At 55.7% G+C, this 16,361-nt stretch overlaps 1 protein-coding gene across 1 annotated transcript; it reads right to left on the bottom strand.

Moving 5' to 3' along the window:
• Positions 1-1,437: 1,437 nt before the first annotated feature.
• On the bottom strand, positions 1,438-7,869 carry KCNK16 (potassium two pore domain channel subfamily K member 16). Its single transcript, XM_036870499.1, has 5 exons — positions 7,657-7,869; positions 4,150-4,264; positions 2,950-3,116; positions 1,970-2,135; positions 1,438-1,655 (listed from the first exon to the last, which is right to left on the bottom strand). The coding sequence occupies exons 1-5, from the start codon at positions 7,867-7,869 to the stop codon at positions 1,438-1,440; spliced, it is 879 nt and encodes a 292-aa protein (XP_036726394.1).
• Positions 7,870-16,361: the final 8,492 nt, after the last annotated feature.

The following is a 16,361-nucleotide window of genomic DNA, read 5'->3' as shown; positions in this document are numbered from 1 at the left end:
CCTGTCAGGTCCTCCCTGGGTCTCTCCCATCACCATCCTTTCCTTTATGTACCCGAAGATGAGGGGCTCCAGCCGATCACCACTTGCCCATGAACTTGGGAGGCAAGAGGGGCCTTGACCAGTGGGCTGGTCCATTCCCTGCTTCTGAAGAGGCCCCCTCGCTCCCTCCTCCACCCAGGATGGAGGAAGGGTCCAGGGTATGTAAAGAGTCCTGGTCCTCAGTTTCTCAGTCCTCTCCTCTGTCTTAGGAAGTCCTGGGTGTAACCTGGGTCTCTTGCTGCTGTAGATCCTTCCCTGGGTGTCCCACCGGAGCCTCCTCTGCTTCACAGCCTTGTCTCAGTCCTGTCCAGAGGTCCCCAGCCACTTATGGGCCTGTCCTGCTGAGAGAGGTTTGCAGTCCTTGGTGAAGTTGGGCCTTGAGATGGACTGGTGTAAATCTCTCCTTTCCTTCTGGCCAGAGATGTCACAATCTGGCAGGAGAGAGGCCAGGATGCACAGGGTATTCCCAGGGGATGCTGGGCCTCCACGCAGGTCATTTCCTGGAAATCTCCTGGGATCAGCTGGCTGGTGTTTTCCCAGGGAGTGTTTGGAAAGGCCCTTAAGAGCGCAGAAGGGGTGATGAGGTCAAAGGGTGCCCTGAGGGGTTCAAGGGAGGCCATGCCCAGGAAAGTGGGCGGGACACCCAAGCGTGCCCAGGCCTTGTTCACGGACAGCTCTAGACCTGTAGGCAAGGGGAACTGGCAGGCTTAGAGCAGCTTGCCTACCCCTCCGGCTGGCAGCTTCCTGAGGGCAGACGTCCTATTTGCATGAAGATGGCTCCAAAGTCCCTGCCTGGCCCTCTCCCATCCTCGACCCTCCCTGCCAGCTGGTCCCATGGGCACTCGTCATACCCAGATCTGTCCCTCGTCATGGGGTTTTGGCCACTGGGTCAGGGCTGCCTCTCTGCTTGTGTAGTCCTTCCGTTTGGAGGGCAGGAACATTCACTGTTGTTGCCCCAGAGCCTGGCCCAGTGCCTGACACACAGTGGGGGCCTGACAGCACACTGTGCACGTATCAAATGAGGCACAAATAAAGTCGCCCTGTGTTTGCTGTTGTGAATGAGGTCTCCTGGGAGGAGGATGCAGGGAGGGCAGTGGAGATTTGGCCACGGTGATCCATGTCTAGATTCAACTTTTTCGGGTCACTTTTGAGGGAGGGGCTCTGGGACAACTGCGCACATCTTGCACCACACACATCCGTCTCCCATCCTGTCTCTACCTCTCCTTTCTGTTACTTTCTTGGATGCTCCTGTCTCCTTTCTCTGTCCGGAGAGCCCCCGAGACCAGCTCTGGCTGGGAAGTGAGTGGGTTGGCAGAGGAGGAGGTGTGGCAGGAAATCCAGGGGGCATATGGGGTGACTGGGGATGCTGGGAGGGGCTTCTGTGGCCACTGGGGGGCCTCATGCAGAGATGGGAATCTTCTGAGGTCTAGGGAGCCCATTAGTCTCGGGGGCTCCCCTTTCCTTGAGGCCTCTGCTGAGCAGCCAGAGCTGGGAGCACCTGTGCAGAAGCAGGGGGCCCAGTGGGAGGACCAGTGCCAGCCATGCCAGGCCCAGGAGGATCCAGATGGCTGCCAGGCTCCGGTACACAGAGATGTAATGCTTGCTGGGGTCCGTGCCTGGCAGGGAAGGGGGACATGATAAATGCCAGGGGTCTGAGGGCACAGCCACCCCCCCACGTTCCATAGGGGCTCCCACCAGCCTCCCCATAACAAGGATCAACAGTGGAGGTCCCTGGGGGAAAGGGTGCTGGGTCCTAGACCAGCGATTTCTGAGGATGTTGTGAGAATTCACAGCAACCTCACAAAGTATTTGTCTCCCCTGAATAACCAGGGGCTCTCTGGTCCTCAGTAGTTACCCACTGCGGACATCTCCCCATCCCCCGAATCCCAGTGGCCCCCCACCCTGAGATCTGTGACTGCCTCTTTCTCACCGACGACATAGTCCCCGAAGCCGATGGTGCTGAGGGTGATGAAGGCGAAGTAGAAGCCCTCGCAGAAGCTCCAGCCCTCCACGTGGCTGAAGACCATGGGCGGGAAGATGAGAACGAGCAGCGTCCCCAGGGCCAGGAACAAGGCCAGGCCCAGGGTCTGCAGTAGCTGGAAGGGCAGGAGTCTGTCTCTGAGTCCACTTGGAAGGCCCAGGATTGTAAAGTGGGGGGGGCGGGGTTCTGGGGCAAATCAGGAAGTGGGCTGGGCCATAGCCAGCTCCCTGCCCTGTCCTGCCCTGCAGACCTCTGGGATGGGGGTTGTATCTCTGTGTGTGTTATCTTGCCCAGGCCAGGGAAAGATTCGGTCAGAGGGATTGTGTTGGTGGGTCAAGTTGGAGACTCCTTCAGGTGCGGGGTCCACATGTACAGGCCCCCAGGGAACTCAGATCTGGGACGGAGGACGGTCATTGAACTGTCCCAGATTCCTCTGCACCCCTGCTTTCTTAGCGTGCCTAGCTTTGCAAGGGGCCAGATGTCAGGTGGGCACTGGTGGTGCTCAGGGTGGCGTGGAGTTTGCTTTTGGAGTTCTGTGCCACCCAGATGGATCCCCCTTCAAAGAAGACCTTGCCAAGCCACTGGCAGGTGGCCTCCAGCCGGCAGCTCCCTCAGGGTGTATTTCAGCCTGGCCCAAGGGCACACTTTCCCAGTGCCTGACTGAGGCCAGGGCAGAGTCCTGGCCATGTCAGCTCCCACTGCGGGACAGCTGGGGCGGCCGGCACATGCCGAGCTCCTCGAGGGGTGGACCAAGGCTTTGTCCAGCCTGCAACACAATTTAACTTCTCCTTCTGCCCAGTCCTTTTCTTCCATAGGTGTTGACCCCTAATACCATGCTAGCCAAACTCTTGTCTCAGTGTCAGCTTCTGGAGGACTCCACCTGCAACAGACTCTGTCCCAGCGGGGCTGTGGGGAGGGAGGGGCCCTACCTGGGAGCGCCTGGGCTGGTCCTCCCACCTCTCCAGTGTGGTCAGGTGGGCATGCAGCCCTGTGCCCAGGTGGTTGAGGAAGACCACGTTAAGCGGGATGCCCACCAGAGCATAGAAGACACAGAAGACCTGGCCTGCCTCCGTGCTGGGCGCCAGGTTCCCGTATCCTGCAGGGGGAGGAGGGTGTGCAAATACGGGGAAGGAAGAGTTCAGAACTGCCTCCCTGACAGACTCTGGCAGAGGTTGGTTTCCCACCACCACTGGGGGTCGGGGCGTGGTGAGGGGAAACCCCTCTGTTCCCGTGAACACCCTTCTCAACCTCTTCTAGAATGATCTCTATTTGTAAGAATCCTGCTTGTCTTTGAAGGCCCATCTCCAAAAACACTGCCTCTAGGAAGCCCTCCTGACTGCCACTCTCTTCCTCCCTACTAGGTGTGATCTCCCACAGTGCTTTGTGTCATTCCTATCTAATATTCTACTTTGCCCTGTGCTCTTGATTTTGGTGTGCTTATCTTATCCTTCTTTATTGGATCAGAAGCTCCTTGAGAGCCAAGCTTGGGTCTGATCCAAGTTCATACTCTCCTACCTCCACTCTATCTGCTTTGAATGTCACCTGAGTTCAAGGAAGGTGTGTGGAACTGGACTTAATTGAATGGATATGGAGACCGGGGTTAGTGGGGTCTGGGGTTTCCTTGTGGGAGGTGGTGTGGGTTTTCTGGCTGAGGGGGTAGAGCAGATGCTTGACCATGCCCTGTCGTCCCCTTGGGACACTGGGATAGCACCTGCAGCTGGGTGGAAAGCTGCTGTACACGCAGAGGACTCCCTACCCCAAGTCCCTGCTTCTCTCTACCTGAGAGACCTTTGGGCAGGTCCAAAATACAGGAAAATTAATACATCCGGGTTCAGCCCTCAACCAGCAGGGGCAGGAGTTGGTAGATAAATATGCCTGCTTCCTCACCCCTGGCAGGGCTCTCCTTAGCTTCTCAGAGGGTCTCCAGCACTGGTGAACCCAGTCGCCCTAACCAGTCCCCGGCTCATTATTGCAAACTTCGTTGCCTTTTCCTGTCTCACTTTCCCACTTGTCCTGCTTCCCGGAATTGTCTCCTAGATAAACCACATCCTAGTCCCAGCACCTGCTTTTGGGGAACCCAAACTTCAGCAAGGGCACTGGGGGTGCCCTTCCCCACCCTGACCCTTTACCTATGGTGGTGACGACCGTGCCTGCAAAGAAGAAACTGCTGCCGAAGTCCCAGTTGCTGGGGTTGGTGGAGTTGCCTTTGGGGTTCACGCCCTTCACCCAGGCTTCCATGATGACCTGTTGGGGGGGTGGCATGGGGTGGGAGGATGAGGGGAGCTGACGGCACCGGCTGGTGGCCAAGCTCTCTGCAGAGTGCTCCTGTGTTGTCTCACCTGGTGATGTTCTTAGTCACATTCCCATTTCATGGAAGAGGAAACTAAGGCTCAGAGTGGCTGACTTGCCCAAGGTCATTGAAGTCCAAATTCACTGCCTGCCCCACTGGCCAGGGCTGAGTGAGATGGGCTGTCAGTGTGGCTGGTGGAGGGGAAAGGGCCCAAGGAGGCACAGGGAGCTTACGGAGTGGGGTGCAGGTGGGAGATGCCACCTACAGCCAAGAGGGTGAGACCCCATGGGTGGTCAGAACAATGGGAAAATTTCAGGTTGGATGTTCCTGGAACGGCTTACTTGGGAACTTGAGGTTCAGGACCACGGGAAAGCCATGGGGCTGCCCTCCCATGGGGCTGATGATTCCGGACAGAGAACCCGGCGCTCTCTGAGCTTCCAGGTGAGCTGGCAGCCTTGCTCTTTGCTGCCCCCTAGTGAGTCCCAGCCCAGACCTGCCAGAGAAATTCCATCAGAGGCCAGGGCAAAGGTCCTCTAGGGGTGTGTGTGTGTGTGTGTGTGTGTGTGTGTTGGTGGTGTATATGTATGGTGTGTTGTATACATGTGGCATGTGCATGAGTGCTGTATGTTGCACGTGTGTGCATGCTGCTGTTTACAGAACCAGAACCCCACAGGCTCAAGCCTAAGCCCCTCTGTCCCCAGGCCCAGCCCTCTTGGAGGTGGGCAGGACTCCCTCGCCCATCTGCTCCCCCTCCCCCTCCCCTGTGAATTGTCCCAGGGCAGCAGTGCAGCCTCGCCACCTGATAGAGGCCCTAAAGGCAGGAAGGAGGCAGTGGGGGAGGGCAAGCTCCAGCCTCCAGTTCCTGTGGGAACCGTTTCCCCACTGGCTGGGTGAGTGAGCTCTGCCGGGGTGGGATGACCCCTGAGGGCCAGGCCAGTCTGGGTGTCCTGACACAGGCTGTCTGCTTCTCTTCACTTTGGCAGAACTGGCCTCTTCCCATGTGAACTTTGGCCTCCCTCTCTTTCCCACACACCCAGAGAGGCCAGGACTGAACATTCCAGAACACACCCGCTCCCCAGAGACCCTCACACGTGGGAGCAGCACTTGCCCTAGACCCAGCTGTCCCGTACTCCAGCCTGAGGGTCTCCATTCTGCCCAGGAGGGGCTGCGATGTCGGCGAGGGCACTGGGCGTGGGGCGCCCAATGCGGACCGTGCATTCTTCTCTAAGAATCCGCACGTGGTGAGAAAGGCAGACGTGAGTCCCCGGACCTTGGGCAAGGCCTTGTTTCCTCATGGTGTCGGTCTTCAATGCTGTTTTTACTACTGTTTATAGCTTTCTTCCTTCTTGACATCTGAACAGTACAGCTGGCCCTCCATATCCATGGGGTCCACACCTGCGAGGTTCACATCCGCGGATACAGCGGGCTGGCTGTCAGGTACTTGAGCGTCCACGGGGCTCCAGGAAGCAATCCCGTGCAGAAACCGAGGGGCAACTGTAATCTGTGTTCTTTGGGAATCTTTTTTTTTTTTTTTTTCCTTTTTTTTGGCCATGCCGTGCGGCTTGCGAGATCTTAGTTCCCCAGTTCCCTGGTCCAGGATGGAACCCACACTCCCTGAAGTGGAAGTGCGTGTCCTAACCACTGGGCCGACAGAGAATTCCCCTCTGGGAATCTTATCCTAGCATTCTTCTGCCTCTCAGCTAGACATACCCTGGCAAGTGAGGGTCCCTCCCAAGGGGGCTGAGGACCTCTGGGGAGACCTGGGGCTTGTTAATCAGTGGCACCTCCCTCGGGGCTGCGGTCCAGCCTGTGTCTCTAATTAGGCCCCAGCTATGAATCCTTCCCCTGCTCTCTGGCTCCTGGGTTTCACCTCTAACCTGGGGCTGAGTGTGGAGGTGGTTCCAGGGCCTCCAAGGCCTCTGCCTTACCCCCTGGGTCTTGGGAGGCTCCTGAATCCTTCCCAGCCCCGATAGGGGTGCTGTGGTCCCAGCCCTCTGCTGCTGGGGAGCAAGGAAGTGAAGCCAGAGGCCGGAAGCCTCATTTCCTGGGAGAATAGGGCCTGGACAGGCCTCTCACAGCTCTGGAGCGTTCTCTCATCTCCTAGGCCAGCCCACCTCTCGTCTCCTAGGCCAGCTGTTCTCCATCTTGAGGTGGCATCAGTGTGGCCGGAAGGGCTTGTTAACACACAGCCTGTTGCCCCCGCCCCCGAGTTCCTGATTCAGTAGGTCTGCGGTGGGGAGTGATCGGTGGCATTTGTAACCAGTTCCCAGGTGGTCCCGATGCTGCTGGTCCGGGGGCCACACTTTGAGAACTGCTGCTCTAGGCGGTATCCTGCCCCCTGCACTTATGCTAATTTTTGTGTTGAAGAGCAGCCAAGCTTGGGTGCGAATTCTGCCTCTACCACTAACTATGTAGCTTTGGCCAACGTACTCGAGCTCTTTGTGCCCCAGTTCCCACCTACAAACTGGAGACAGTGGTAGAGATAGGTACTATAATTATGAGGAAACACATGTAAAACACTGGGCCCCAGGCGATGGATCAGGACTCATCTGATCCCATCGTGATGACCCTGCTCCCTGCTGTTTTGGGCACGTCGTAAATACTCAATAAATGCCAGCTATTGTGATGATTCCGCAGCTGGCTAGTTCCTTTGCGGTGGGTGGGAGCAGTCAACCCCCTGGTCTCCAGTGCATTCACCTTCCCCTCACAACACCCTGGTTTTGCCTGGTTTCTGGGAGAGAGGGTGCTGGGGCCCCAGAGTTTGTACAGAGAGGCCCGAGCAGGAGTGACCCACTCTGCCACCAGAGAGAGGCCCGGGGGGCACCGTAGCTCAGTCACCCCAGTTGCTGCTCATCAAGCCCGGCTCCACGGCAGGCGTGGCGGCTGCTCCTGACCTTTATCTGTGTCTCCAGCTCAAGTGTGGTCAGCACAGGGGTGTGAGCTGGGGAGAGGGCAGAGGGTGCAGCAGCCCCGGAGTCGGGGAAGGGGAAGCTGCAGGAGTGTGCGGGGCAGAAATGTGTGCAGCGTTGATGGCACTGACACACAGTTCACATTTATGCAGCAAGTGGCAGCTTAGAAAGCGCTTTTAATCAGCTGTCAAATGTCTGCAGCATATAAGATTATTCTTCTCGCCTAGAAGAGGACCAGAGAGGTTAAGTGACTTGCCCAATGTCACACAGCAATCCGGTTGTAGACCTAGGGCCAGAATCCGGCACTAGGTCTCATCTGGCTCTCTGTTCCCACCACACCCTGCTTCCAAACAGGGCCTCAGCCATAAGTGATGGCTCTGGACCTGCAACGAGACCCCTCTTCTGCCCACCGGCCCACACCAGCATCTTCCCTTCACCTGCACAAACTGCTCCACGGCCTGCTGGTCCAGGCAGGTGTAGTTCTCCAAGAAGCGCAGCTTCTCAAACTGAAACTGGTCCCTGGACTGAGCCTCCGCCTGTTTCTCCAGCAGCTGGAAGATGGTGGCGCCGAGCAGCAGGTAGCAGACGTAGGCCAGCAGCAGGGGCAGCACCTGGCCGCCCCAGCAGCTGCAGAGCCTGGTGCGGGGCATGGCGTGCCCAGGACGCTGCCAGGACCGTGGGACTGGCTGTGGGTTCAGAGGAGGGATGCGCCCAGGGACCTGTGCCCAGCCTCCTGCCTGCCTCGCCCTCCTCGGCACAGGTGTCCAGAGGCTGGGGAGTCTGTTTGAACAGTGCAGCTCAGCTTGGCTGCACTAAGTACCGGGAGTGCAAACAGTCCTGCCACCCCCCGCCCAGCCTTTTTTTTTTTTTTTTTCCATGGAGAGCAGCAAGTCAGGGGCAGGGACCCCCTCAGAGACCTAATGGTCCTCCTGAGGCCATCGTGTCTCACCTTCTGCCTCCAAGTTGGATGGGCGTTTTGGGGCCAAATCAGATGCTCCTCTTCACTCTGCCCAGGGCCCCTTGGCAGCCCCCGGCTTCTTACCCATGATAGCTTCAAGCCCCCAAGCTTAGGTGCTGGGAAGAAATCAGAATGAGTGTGAATAAACCTTGTACTCAGTTGCCTTGGCTACGAAATGGAGCTAGAAGGATGGACCCGCCTACTGGGGGAACCTGGGGATGAGGGAACTGGGTAACAAATTGGGGCAAAGCAAACATACAAGTGACGGTCTGGATCAGGAACTGTCTGAGGGTTGATGCTCCTGATCAATTGGATGCACTTGCTTTAGAGCTTTTGCTGAAAATTTTCCTTGCTTGAAATCTTCAGCAGGTTAGCTTGGGAGGCTATGTTGGTGAGATATACATGGGAATAAAAAGAAGCTAAAAGTACCTCCTGGCCCTGGGGTGTTAATGGTGGTTCGTTCTGGGGGGTGGAATCGAGGGTGTTTTCCTCTTTCTGTTCTTCGCTTGTGTGTGTGTATTTGCAACAGCTTTTCTGAGATGTAATTCACATACTACCATTCACACAGATAAAGTATACAATTGAATAGTTTTTCTGTTCAGGTATATTCAGAGTCCTGCAACCATCGCCACAATCAATTTTGGAACATTTTTATCACCTCAAAGAGAAACCTTGTACCCTTTACCTGTCACCTCTATTTGCCCATCCTGCCCCCTTGACCTCTGGCAACCTTTAACTTGCTGTCTCTGGATTTCCCTAGTCCGGACGTTTCATATAAATTCAATCATACAATACGTGGCCTTTTGTGTCTGGCTTCTTCAGTTAGCATAATGTTTTTAGAGTTCATCCATAGTGTAGCAAGTATCAGTACTTCATTCTTTATGGCTGAATAATATTTCATTGCACGGATGTACCAACATTTCACATATCCACTTATAAGTTGATAGATATTTGGCTCCTATGAATAATACTGCTATGAATGTTCGTGTACAAGTTTTTTTTTTTTCTTTTTTTTTTTTGTGGGGCTGTATGTTTTCATTTTTCCCCTGTATGTATTTAGGAGTGGAATTGCTGGGTGCCGTGGTCACTCTACGTTTAACTTTTTGAGGAACCACCAGACTGTTTTCCAAACTGGCTATACCATTTTATATCCCCACCAGCAGCGTGTGAGGGTTGTCAATTCTCTGCTTGTGTTTTCCGGTGTTTCCTGTAATGAGCTGCGCCAGCAGACACAGTGAGTTGCCAGCCTGATAGCCTTTCCCTCCTTCCCGGCTAAAGAATCCCACGTTTGTACATGTCAGCCCCAGGCAATGGAGCATGACTGATGTCACCCATCATGATAATTCTACTCCTCGCTGTCTCAGGAACAGCCCTGAGAGGGGGCTTTGTGTACGGGCAGTGGAGTAAGTGAAGATGCATAGGGGTGTGGGGCGAGTGAAGCCAAACAAGGCACCATAGTCCTGGCCTCCTCCTGGTTCCTGGGGAGCCCTGGCTGGTGAAGCACACCCAGTTGGTTCCCTGGAGGCAGGGAGGCTGCGCTTTCATATTCCCGGCCCAGGCAGTCATTCAGGCGTCCCTGGCTCTGCACCTACAGGCAAAACAGCTCCAGGAGCCGGTGGATCGTCCACTGAGGAGCCCCAGGTGCTGCCAGGCCATTGGAAGCAAACTCACGTTAAAGCAGAGGAGAGGGGCCCAGAAATGGGGAGGGGGCCAGGGGATTGACCGCCCCTCGCAGCCACTTTCCAAGCTCCCTTGCAGCTGGGGCCACCTGTGACCCAGTTCTGGCCAATTAGATGTGGGCAGAGGCAGCTGCGGAGGTGCGGGGCAAAGGTGTTCCATCCAGACCAAGGGTTTGGCTGCAGCCGGCCCCACCTTCCGCCCATCTGCCCTGAACGCACAGATGACGGCACCTGTTCAGCCACCTCGTGTCCTTGAGGGAAGGTCAAGGGCATCGCAAAGACGCTCAGCTGATTTCCTGCACACGCCTACCTCAAGATGTAAAAAAGTCTTTTTTTTAAAAAATGTTTTATTTACTTATTTGTGCTGGATCTTAGTTGTGGCAGGCGGGCTCCTTAGTTGCGGCATACAAACTCTTAGTTGCAGTGTGTGGGTTCTAGCGTCCTGACCAGGGATCAAACCCAGGCCCCCCTGCGTTGGGAGTGCAGCGTCTTAACCACTGCGCCACCAGGGAAGTCCCTTGAGATTTAAGAAAGTTTGACACATAAGTCCTATTTGTTTAAGCCAGTGTTACTTCCCAATGGTTACATAAGTTTTCTCTCCTTTTAATTGTTCAAGGCTTATTTGAGTTGGAAGGAATAGGAACACACTCTGGTTATCTCAAGTAATTGAAATAATTCGTGGTAGGAAGCCGGGAGCAGCCAGGGTTCTGGAAGAACCGGGCCACGACCTCACTCCTAACTCTCCCCCATTAATGTGCCCTGCCCACCCCCTCGGGGTGCGCCCTCCCCTCATCCTGGCCCCGCGGTGATGACTCCCTCCCTCTGCTGAGTTCCGCTTCAGGCTGACCCCGGCATCCAGCTCCCGTTGCCCCCTGCTTCTTTCTTTTGGTATTGCTTGGCTCAAATCCTCTCAAAGGCTGGGGGTCCAAGAGCACCTTTTCATGTGAGCCACTTCACAGGTGTCTGGCCGTCCTTGGGTCATGCACGACCCTCAGCTGATGGGCCCCAGCCAGGGGTGGCGGCATCACACGTACAGGTGTCACTTGGAAGGGACGGTGCAGAGGCAGACAACACGGGCGTTACGTCCAGGGCGAGCAACCATGGTTTGTGTAATGAGAGACGGGGGGCGGGCGGGGAGGGAGAGAAGTCTCGTAGGAAACGAAAGCAAGCGGGAGGATGTTACTATTTTCAAGTGTATGAATGATCAAGGGAGTGGTAGTGAGGACACGGGGGTCCTCATCTGCTCTAAGGCCAAAGCACAACACACACACAGTGGGTGGAGGTGCAAGCGGCGACGTGGAGGCTGCACGTTAGGAACATCCCGACGCCGTTAAGTGTGTGGAAGGCAGGCCCAGGTGTCCCTGCAGCACCTCATCCTCCTGCGGTTTAGGTGGGGCCCTGTCTGGGGGTTATGGGCGCCTTCTCTGCAGTCCTGCTGGTTCTGGGTCCCTGAGGCCACCTGGGGGGTCTAGAACCATCTTCTGGAAGGCCCTCGTTGCACCCAGAGCTTTCCCAGACAGCACCGCACTGGGAAGCGGGCTTGTCTTGGGGCAGAAGAAAGCGTCTGGAGTCACAAATCTCCCCCTTGGCTGTTTCCTCCTCGTGTTTTGGAGAGACTGGGAGAGAGCGCTGGCCGTCATCTTGTCACTGCAGACTCGCTACGTCCTAGCTGTAAGCTAGGGTTGTACTTACACCTGCCAGGCCGTGTGACAATCAGGTCCCATTTTATTGCCCTGGAGAAGCTCCACATGTGAAGAGCTCTCTCTTTACCGTTTGGAAAGCTAGCGGCTGCTGTCTGGGGGACTTGGGCAGGTCTTAGCAACCTCTTTATTTATTTATTTATTAATTTATTATTTATTTACTTTTAAACATCTTTATTGGAGTATAATTGCTTTACAATGTTGTGTTAGTTTCTGCTGTATAACAAAGTGAATTGGCTATACGTATACATATATATCCCCATATCCCCTCCCTCTTGCGTCTCCCTCCCACCCTCCCTATCCCACCCCTCTAGGTGGTCACAGAGCACCGAGCTGATCTCCCTGTGCTGTGCGGCTGCTTCCCACTAGCTATCTATTTTACATTTGGTAGTGTATATATGTCCATGCCACTCTCTCACTTTGTCCCAGCTTACCCTTCCCCCTCCCTATGTCCTCACGTCTATTCTCTACGTCTTAGCAACCTCTTTAGCCCGAGTATCCTCGCTGGGTCTGGACATGGTCCGCAGGTAGTGGTGGTTGTTCTCAGGTGGAAGGAAAGGAAGGGAGAGAGGGGCGAGCGCAGCGGGGGAGGGCCGTCTGCGACAGGTAGGGGAGGGGGGCTGGCACAGCCGGCCTGGAGCCCTCCCTCCCTCAGGGCCTGGGCAGGAAGGGGTGCCAGGGTCACTGTGGGCCAAGCCCTCCACTCCTTTGTGGACCCCCTGTTGAGGGCCTCCTCTCACCTGTCCCCTGCTGCTGCTGCTGCTTCCCTGCCGGCAGGGCATTACCTGACTGGAGTTTAAGACAGTCTTTCCCAGGAGCTCTTCTGGTTTAAGGGGGCCACAGAGCTAAAGAACGGAGCCGTAATGGTGGACTTGGTGGGAGGTCAGCTCGAGAGGTCCTCAGAGCCCTCCGCCCCCCAGAGGGAGCCCCCGCCCCTCCCTCCCTTTACTCGTTCAGTACACGCTAGCCGCTGCCCTCTGTGTGCTGGCACCTGCTTTGGCTACTCCCCTGCCTGGCTGTGGCCTGGCTTGGGCAGGTTTAGGAGGGAACCCGCAGGCCTGCAGGGACCTCTGCTGCCCGTCAGACATTGACACCTCCCCACGTGGGCACCACTCCGTCCGTGAGCAATGGATGGCCGCAGGGCATGATTTATAATCCCTTTCAGGGAATTATTGCTGCTAATGGGCTGAGCCAATTTGTGCTTCCCAAGCGGGGAGGGCAAAATCAATTAATGGAGAGTCTAACATGGCCAGGCCTGATGGCAGAGTGTGGCCTGACATCCGGCAGTGATAAGGGAGATTGGAGGAAAAAGAGGAAAAACACCCCCCCACCAAGATCAATTTCACGTACAGTGGGCAGAGGATGCAGAGCAAACAGAGCAGCTGGACGCGGGCCTCTTTCCATCTGAATGAGCCTGGAGATGAGGGGAAGGCCAGCCCGCCCACCCGCCGTCCAACATCGGTATTCTCTCGAGGAGCCACTTAATAGGCACGTATCCGCACAAGTGAAAAAGGCACGTTCTGGACTGGAACTAAGGGGAGGGGCTAAGCCCCACCTGGCCCAGGGACGTCCCCTGCAGGGGAAAGGGCAGGCGGAGAGAAGGAGCTCTGGTTTCAGACCCTGCTCGTGGCACGTGGGGCCAGAGTGACAAGCTCTGTGTGTGGTTGTCTGGGCTCCTGGCGGTGTCGCCGCAGTGAAGGGTGTGGGAGAGCCTCCTGTGTGGAGGCAGGGGGTGCAGATGTGTGTGGGGCTTTGTCGGCCCTCCTGGGCAGAGAGTAAGATGTCAGGGGAGGTCCAGCCCAATGGGGTGACCAACAGAGGGAGGGGAAAGCGGAGGGGAGATTCGAGGGAAAGGCTCAAGACAAACAAACAATCAAACAAACATACCAGTTATTGGTCTTGTTCAGAAATTTCCATTGTTTATTGGAGTAGCAGGATTCCTTTCTCACGAGAAATCTTTCCCTGAGCCCCAATGTGTAGCGCAGTGGAGAGCGGGGCTCTGGCTTAAGTTGGGGGCGGCTCCCATTTTCACCAGCCCAGAGAGCTGGATGCAAGAGCCCCCCACCCGTGATTCTGAAATAGATGTCCTTGCCTAAGCTGGACTGTCCTCGGAGCAGACTCTGAGGCCGAATGTGGGTGTGACTAGTTCATCTGGGAAGTGATCCCAGGAAATGATCGCAAGAAAGAGGGCAAGAGAGACAGGGAGGAAGGCGGCCAACACAGTGTGTGTGACGGAGCAGGTGACTCCTGTGGGCACCGGGGGCTCCACCTTGCTGGGCTCTCGGGGACACCGTGCAGGGCTCACTTCAGAGTTGTCCCCAGGGCGGAAGGAGGCTGGGGTGTTTACCCACCAGCTCCTGTCCCTGTCAGCTGAGGGTTGCTCCAGGGCAGGTTACCTCCTGCACTGCCAGCTTGCCCTGCACACAGGCCATCAGAAGGCTCACCTCACCTGTTTCTCTTCTCTTGGGGATCAATGTCCTGTACTGCCTTTGCTCCCATGTCTGAAAACCATTGTTTTACAGTTTTGTCTAGTCTTCAGTTGCTTAAAGAAGGAGGTTAACTCAGGTCCCTGTTGCTCTATCATGGCCATAAGTGGCAGTCCCACTTTTTCACGTACAGCGTGCTCTCAAGTGCCTTTCGATAGGCAGCACGGAGGGACGGAATGAACTCTGAGAAATTCCGGGTCTAGTCAGGGACTGTCTCTGGGTTTCAATTTCTGTAGCTGTTGCTACAATTAATGCTTCATAACTAACCACCCCAAGTCTCAGTGGCTAATGACAAACCAGCCATTTATTTTCAGGAGGATGGGTCTTTGGGTCAGCCAGGGCGCAGCTGACCTGGGCTGGGCTTGACGGGGAAACTCTGCTCCAGGCTCCGGCGCTGCGGGGCTTGGCTCCAGGCTGCAGGCCGGGCTCAGGTCTGCTCACTGCATGTTCTGGGATGTAGGCTCGGGGCAGCACCTGCCCAGGGCATGATCTTCCCAAGCAGATCAGTGGCGTGCAAGAGGCAGGCCCAACCATGCAAGCACGTTTCACGCCTCTGCTTGTATCATATCTGCCAATATCCCACTGACCAAAGCAAGTCACAGGGCCTAGCCCAAATTTAAGGGGTAGGTAGGGAAGTGTACTCGGCTCCCATGAGGCCATGGCAAAGCTTTGGATGTATAATTCTATTACAGGGGGTGAAGAATTAAGGCTAGTTATTCAGTCTACCACAGTTTCTCTATCTGCTTTCTAAAACTCCCCCTTTTCAAGAGCCGAGAAAGTCACATTCCACACCTCCCTCTTCCTAACGCTTCCTGCCAAGGGACTGGCGGAGCCAGTTCAGTTCTAGTAGGAACTGGGCTGGGTCACTGGCCAGGCCGCTTTCTGGAAGACATTTTGGAAAGCTCCACATTTCGGCCTGGAGTGAACTCAGATACTCTGGGCCTCTTCATGGCTCCACTGAGCCTGGGTGCATTGCTGGAGAGTCTTTTCAGAACATTTCATCCATTTCTCCCATTTGCAGGGGCCAAAGAGCTTTGGGGAAGATGCCCCGTGGTGGAGCAGGTGTCCACGTCAGAGGCCAGCTTCCCTTGGGAGGGACTTTGGGAGCTGTGTTCCTCTCTTCTTCATTTCCTCTCCTGCCTTAGTGATTGTTCTGGGAGGTGGATCTGCACCCTGCATGGGGCCACACCACATGTCCCTGTCAATAAGGCCTTTGGATCCAGGAGATAACTTCTTGGCAGGGGAGCTACAGTCTACACACTATAAGTAGCTCCAGAGGGCCGGGGCACTAAGGTGTGCCAGGTACACTGAGGCTGTTTCTGACGGACTCTGGCCCACTCCACGCCATCCTCAGGGCTCTCGAGAGACAGAGAGTGTGCGCGTATTTATGTGTGTGCCCTGTGGACTCCTGGGGAGGTTTTTAGAATCAGGCTGTAAGGGCTGTTTGGCCTCCCCCGGTTCTATGGACTTTCCTGAGGACTTACCACGGGCCATAGAACTGCGAGGGCCACAGTGCCCAGTGGGCCTCAGTCACAGAGCCTGAGGGAGGTCGTGGGGGCCTGAGAAGCAGGAGAGCTGGTTCTGACTCTGATACTCATGAACTGACTACCAGCTCGTGCAGGGGACACAGTGATGAGCAGGACAGACAGGTCCCTGTTGTCATGGAGCTTTTAGTCTTGGCGGTGGTGGTGGGGTTTGCAGGCCATTAAAAAATAAGCAAGTAGGGAATTCCCTGGCGGTCCAGTGGTTAGGACTCCTCATTTTTGCTGCCATGGGCCCAGGTTCAATCCCTGGTCGGGGAACTAAGATCCCACAAGCCACGTGGCACGGCCACAAAAGGAAAAAAAAAAAGAGCAAATAAAGAAAGATGTCAGGTAGTGATGATGAAAATATAACAGAGTGATGGTCACTCTAGTTGGGGTGATCAGGGAAAGCCCCCCGAGGAGAGGACATTTGCCACTAACTGGCTATATATCAACAAACAGGTCCTCCCGTTCGCTTTAGTTTTCTAATGATATAAATGAGGGTGCGGGAGGAGCTCTTTGGGCCTGCCTAGCTTTGAAATGTCATGACCTAGCTTCTCCTGCATGATCCTTTTACCCAGACCTGAAAAGGGGTGGGGGAAGCCGATTATGCCGTGTTCTCTCTCTGTTCTCTCTCCGGGGCGGCGAGGGCCTGCACTTAGGGGACAGAGATAATGGGAGCAGTGGACAAGCGCTTTTATTCAGTTGGCTTCATCTCCAGGTGCCATCCCCCTCCCCCCTCCACTCCCCTCCCCCGCTGCAGCTGGCTTGGACCCTTGCTGCCAGGACCCTGAGG

The sequence above is a fragment of the Balaenoptera musculus genome, chromosome 11, assembly GCF_009873245.2.
Source record: "Balaenoptera musculus isolate JJ_BM4_2016_0621 chromosome 11, mBalMus1.pri.v3, whole genome shotgun sequence".
NCBI lineage: Eukaryota > Metazoa > Chordata > Mammalia > Artiodactyla > Balaenopteridae > Balaenoptera > Balaenoptera musculus.
Note: the sequence above shows the minus strand (reverse complement) of the source record. Positions and strands in the feature narration are given on the sequence as shown.

Excerpts from the sequence above, each read along its gene's own strand:
- KCNK16 (XM_036870499.1), bottom strand. The coding sequence starts at position 7,869 with ATGCCCCGCACCAGGCTCTGCAGCTGCTGGGGCGGCCAGGTGCTGCCC. Across the intron at positions 4,265-7,656 it reads CCGTGGAGCAGTTTGTGCAG|GTCATCATGGAAGCCTGGGT; the intron begins GTGAAGGGAAGA and ends CCCCCCCAACAG. Across the intron at positions 2,136-2,949 it reads ACCAGCCCAGGCGCTCCCAG|CTACTGCAGACCCTGGGCCT; the intron begins GTAGGGCCCCTC and ends CTGCCCTTCCAG.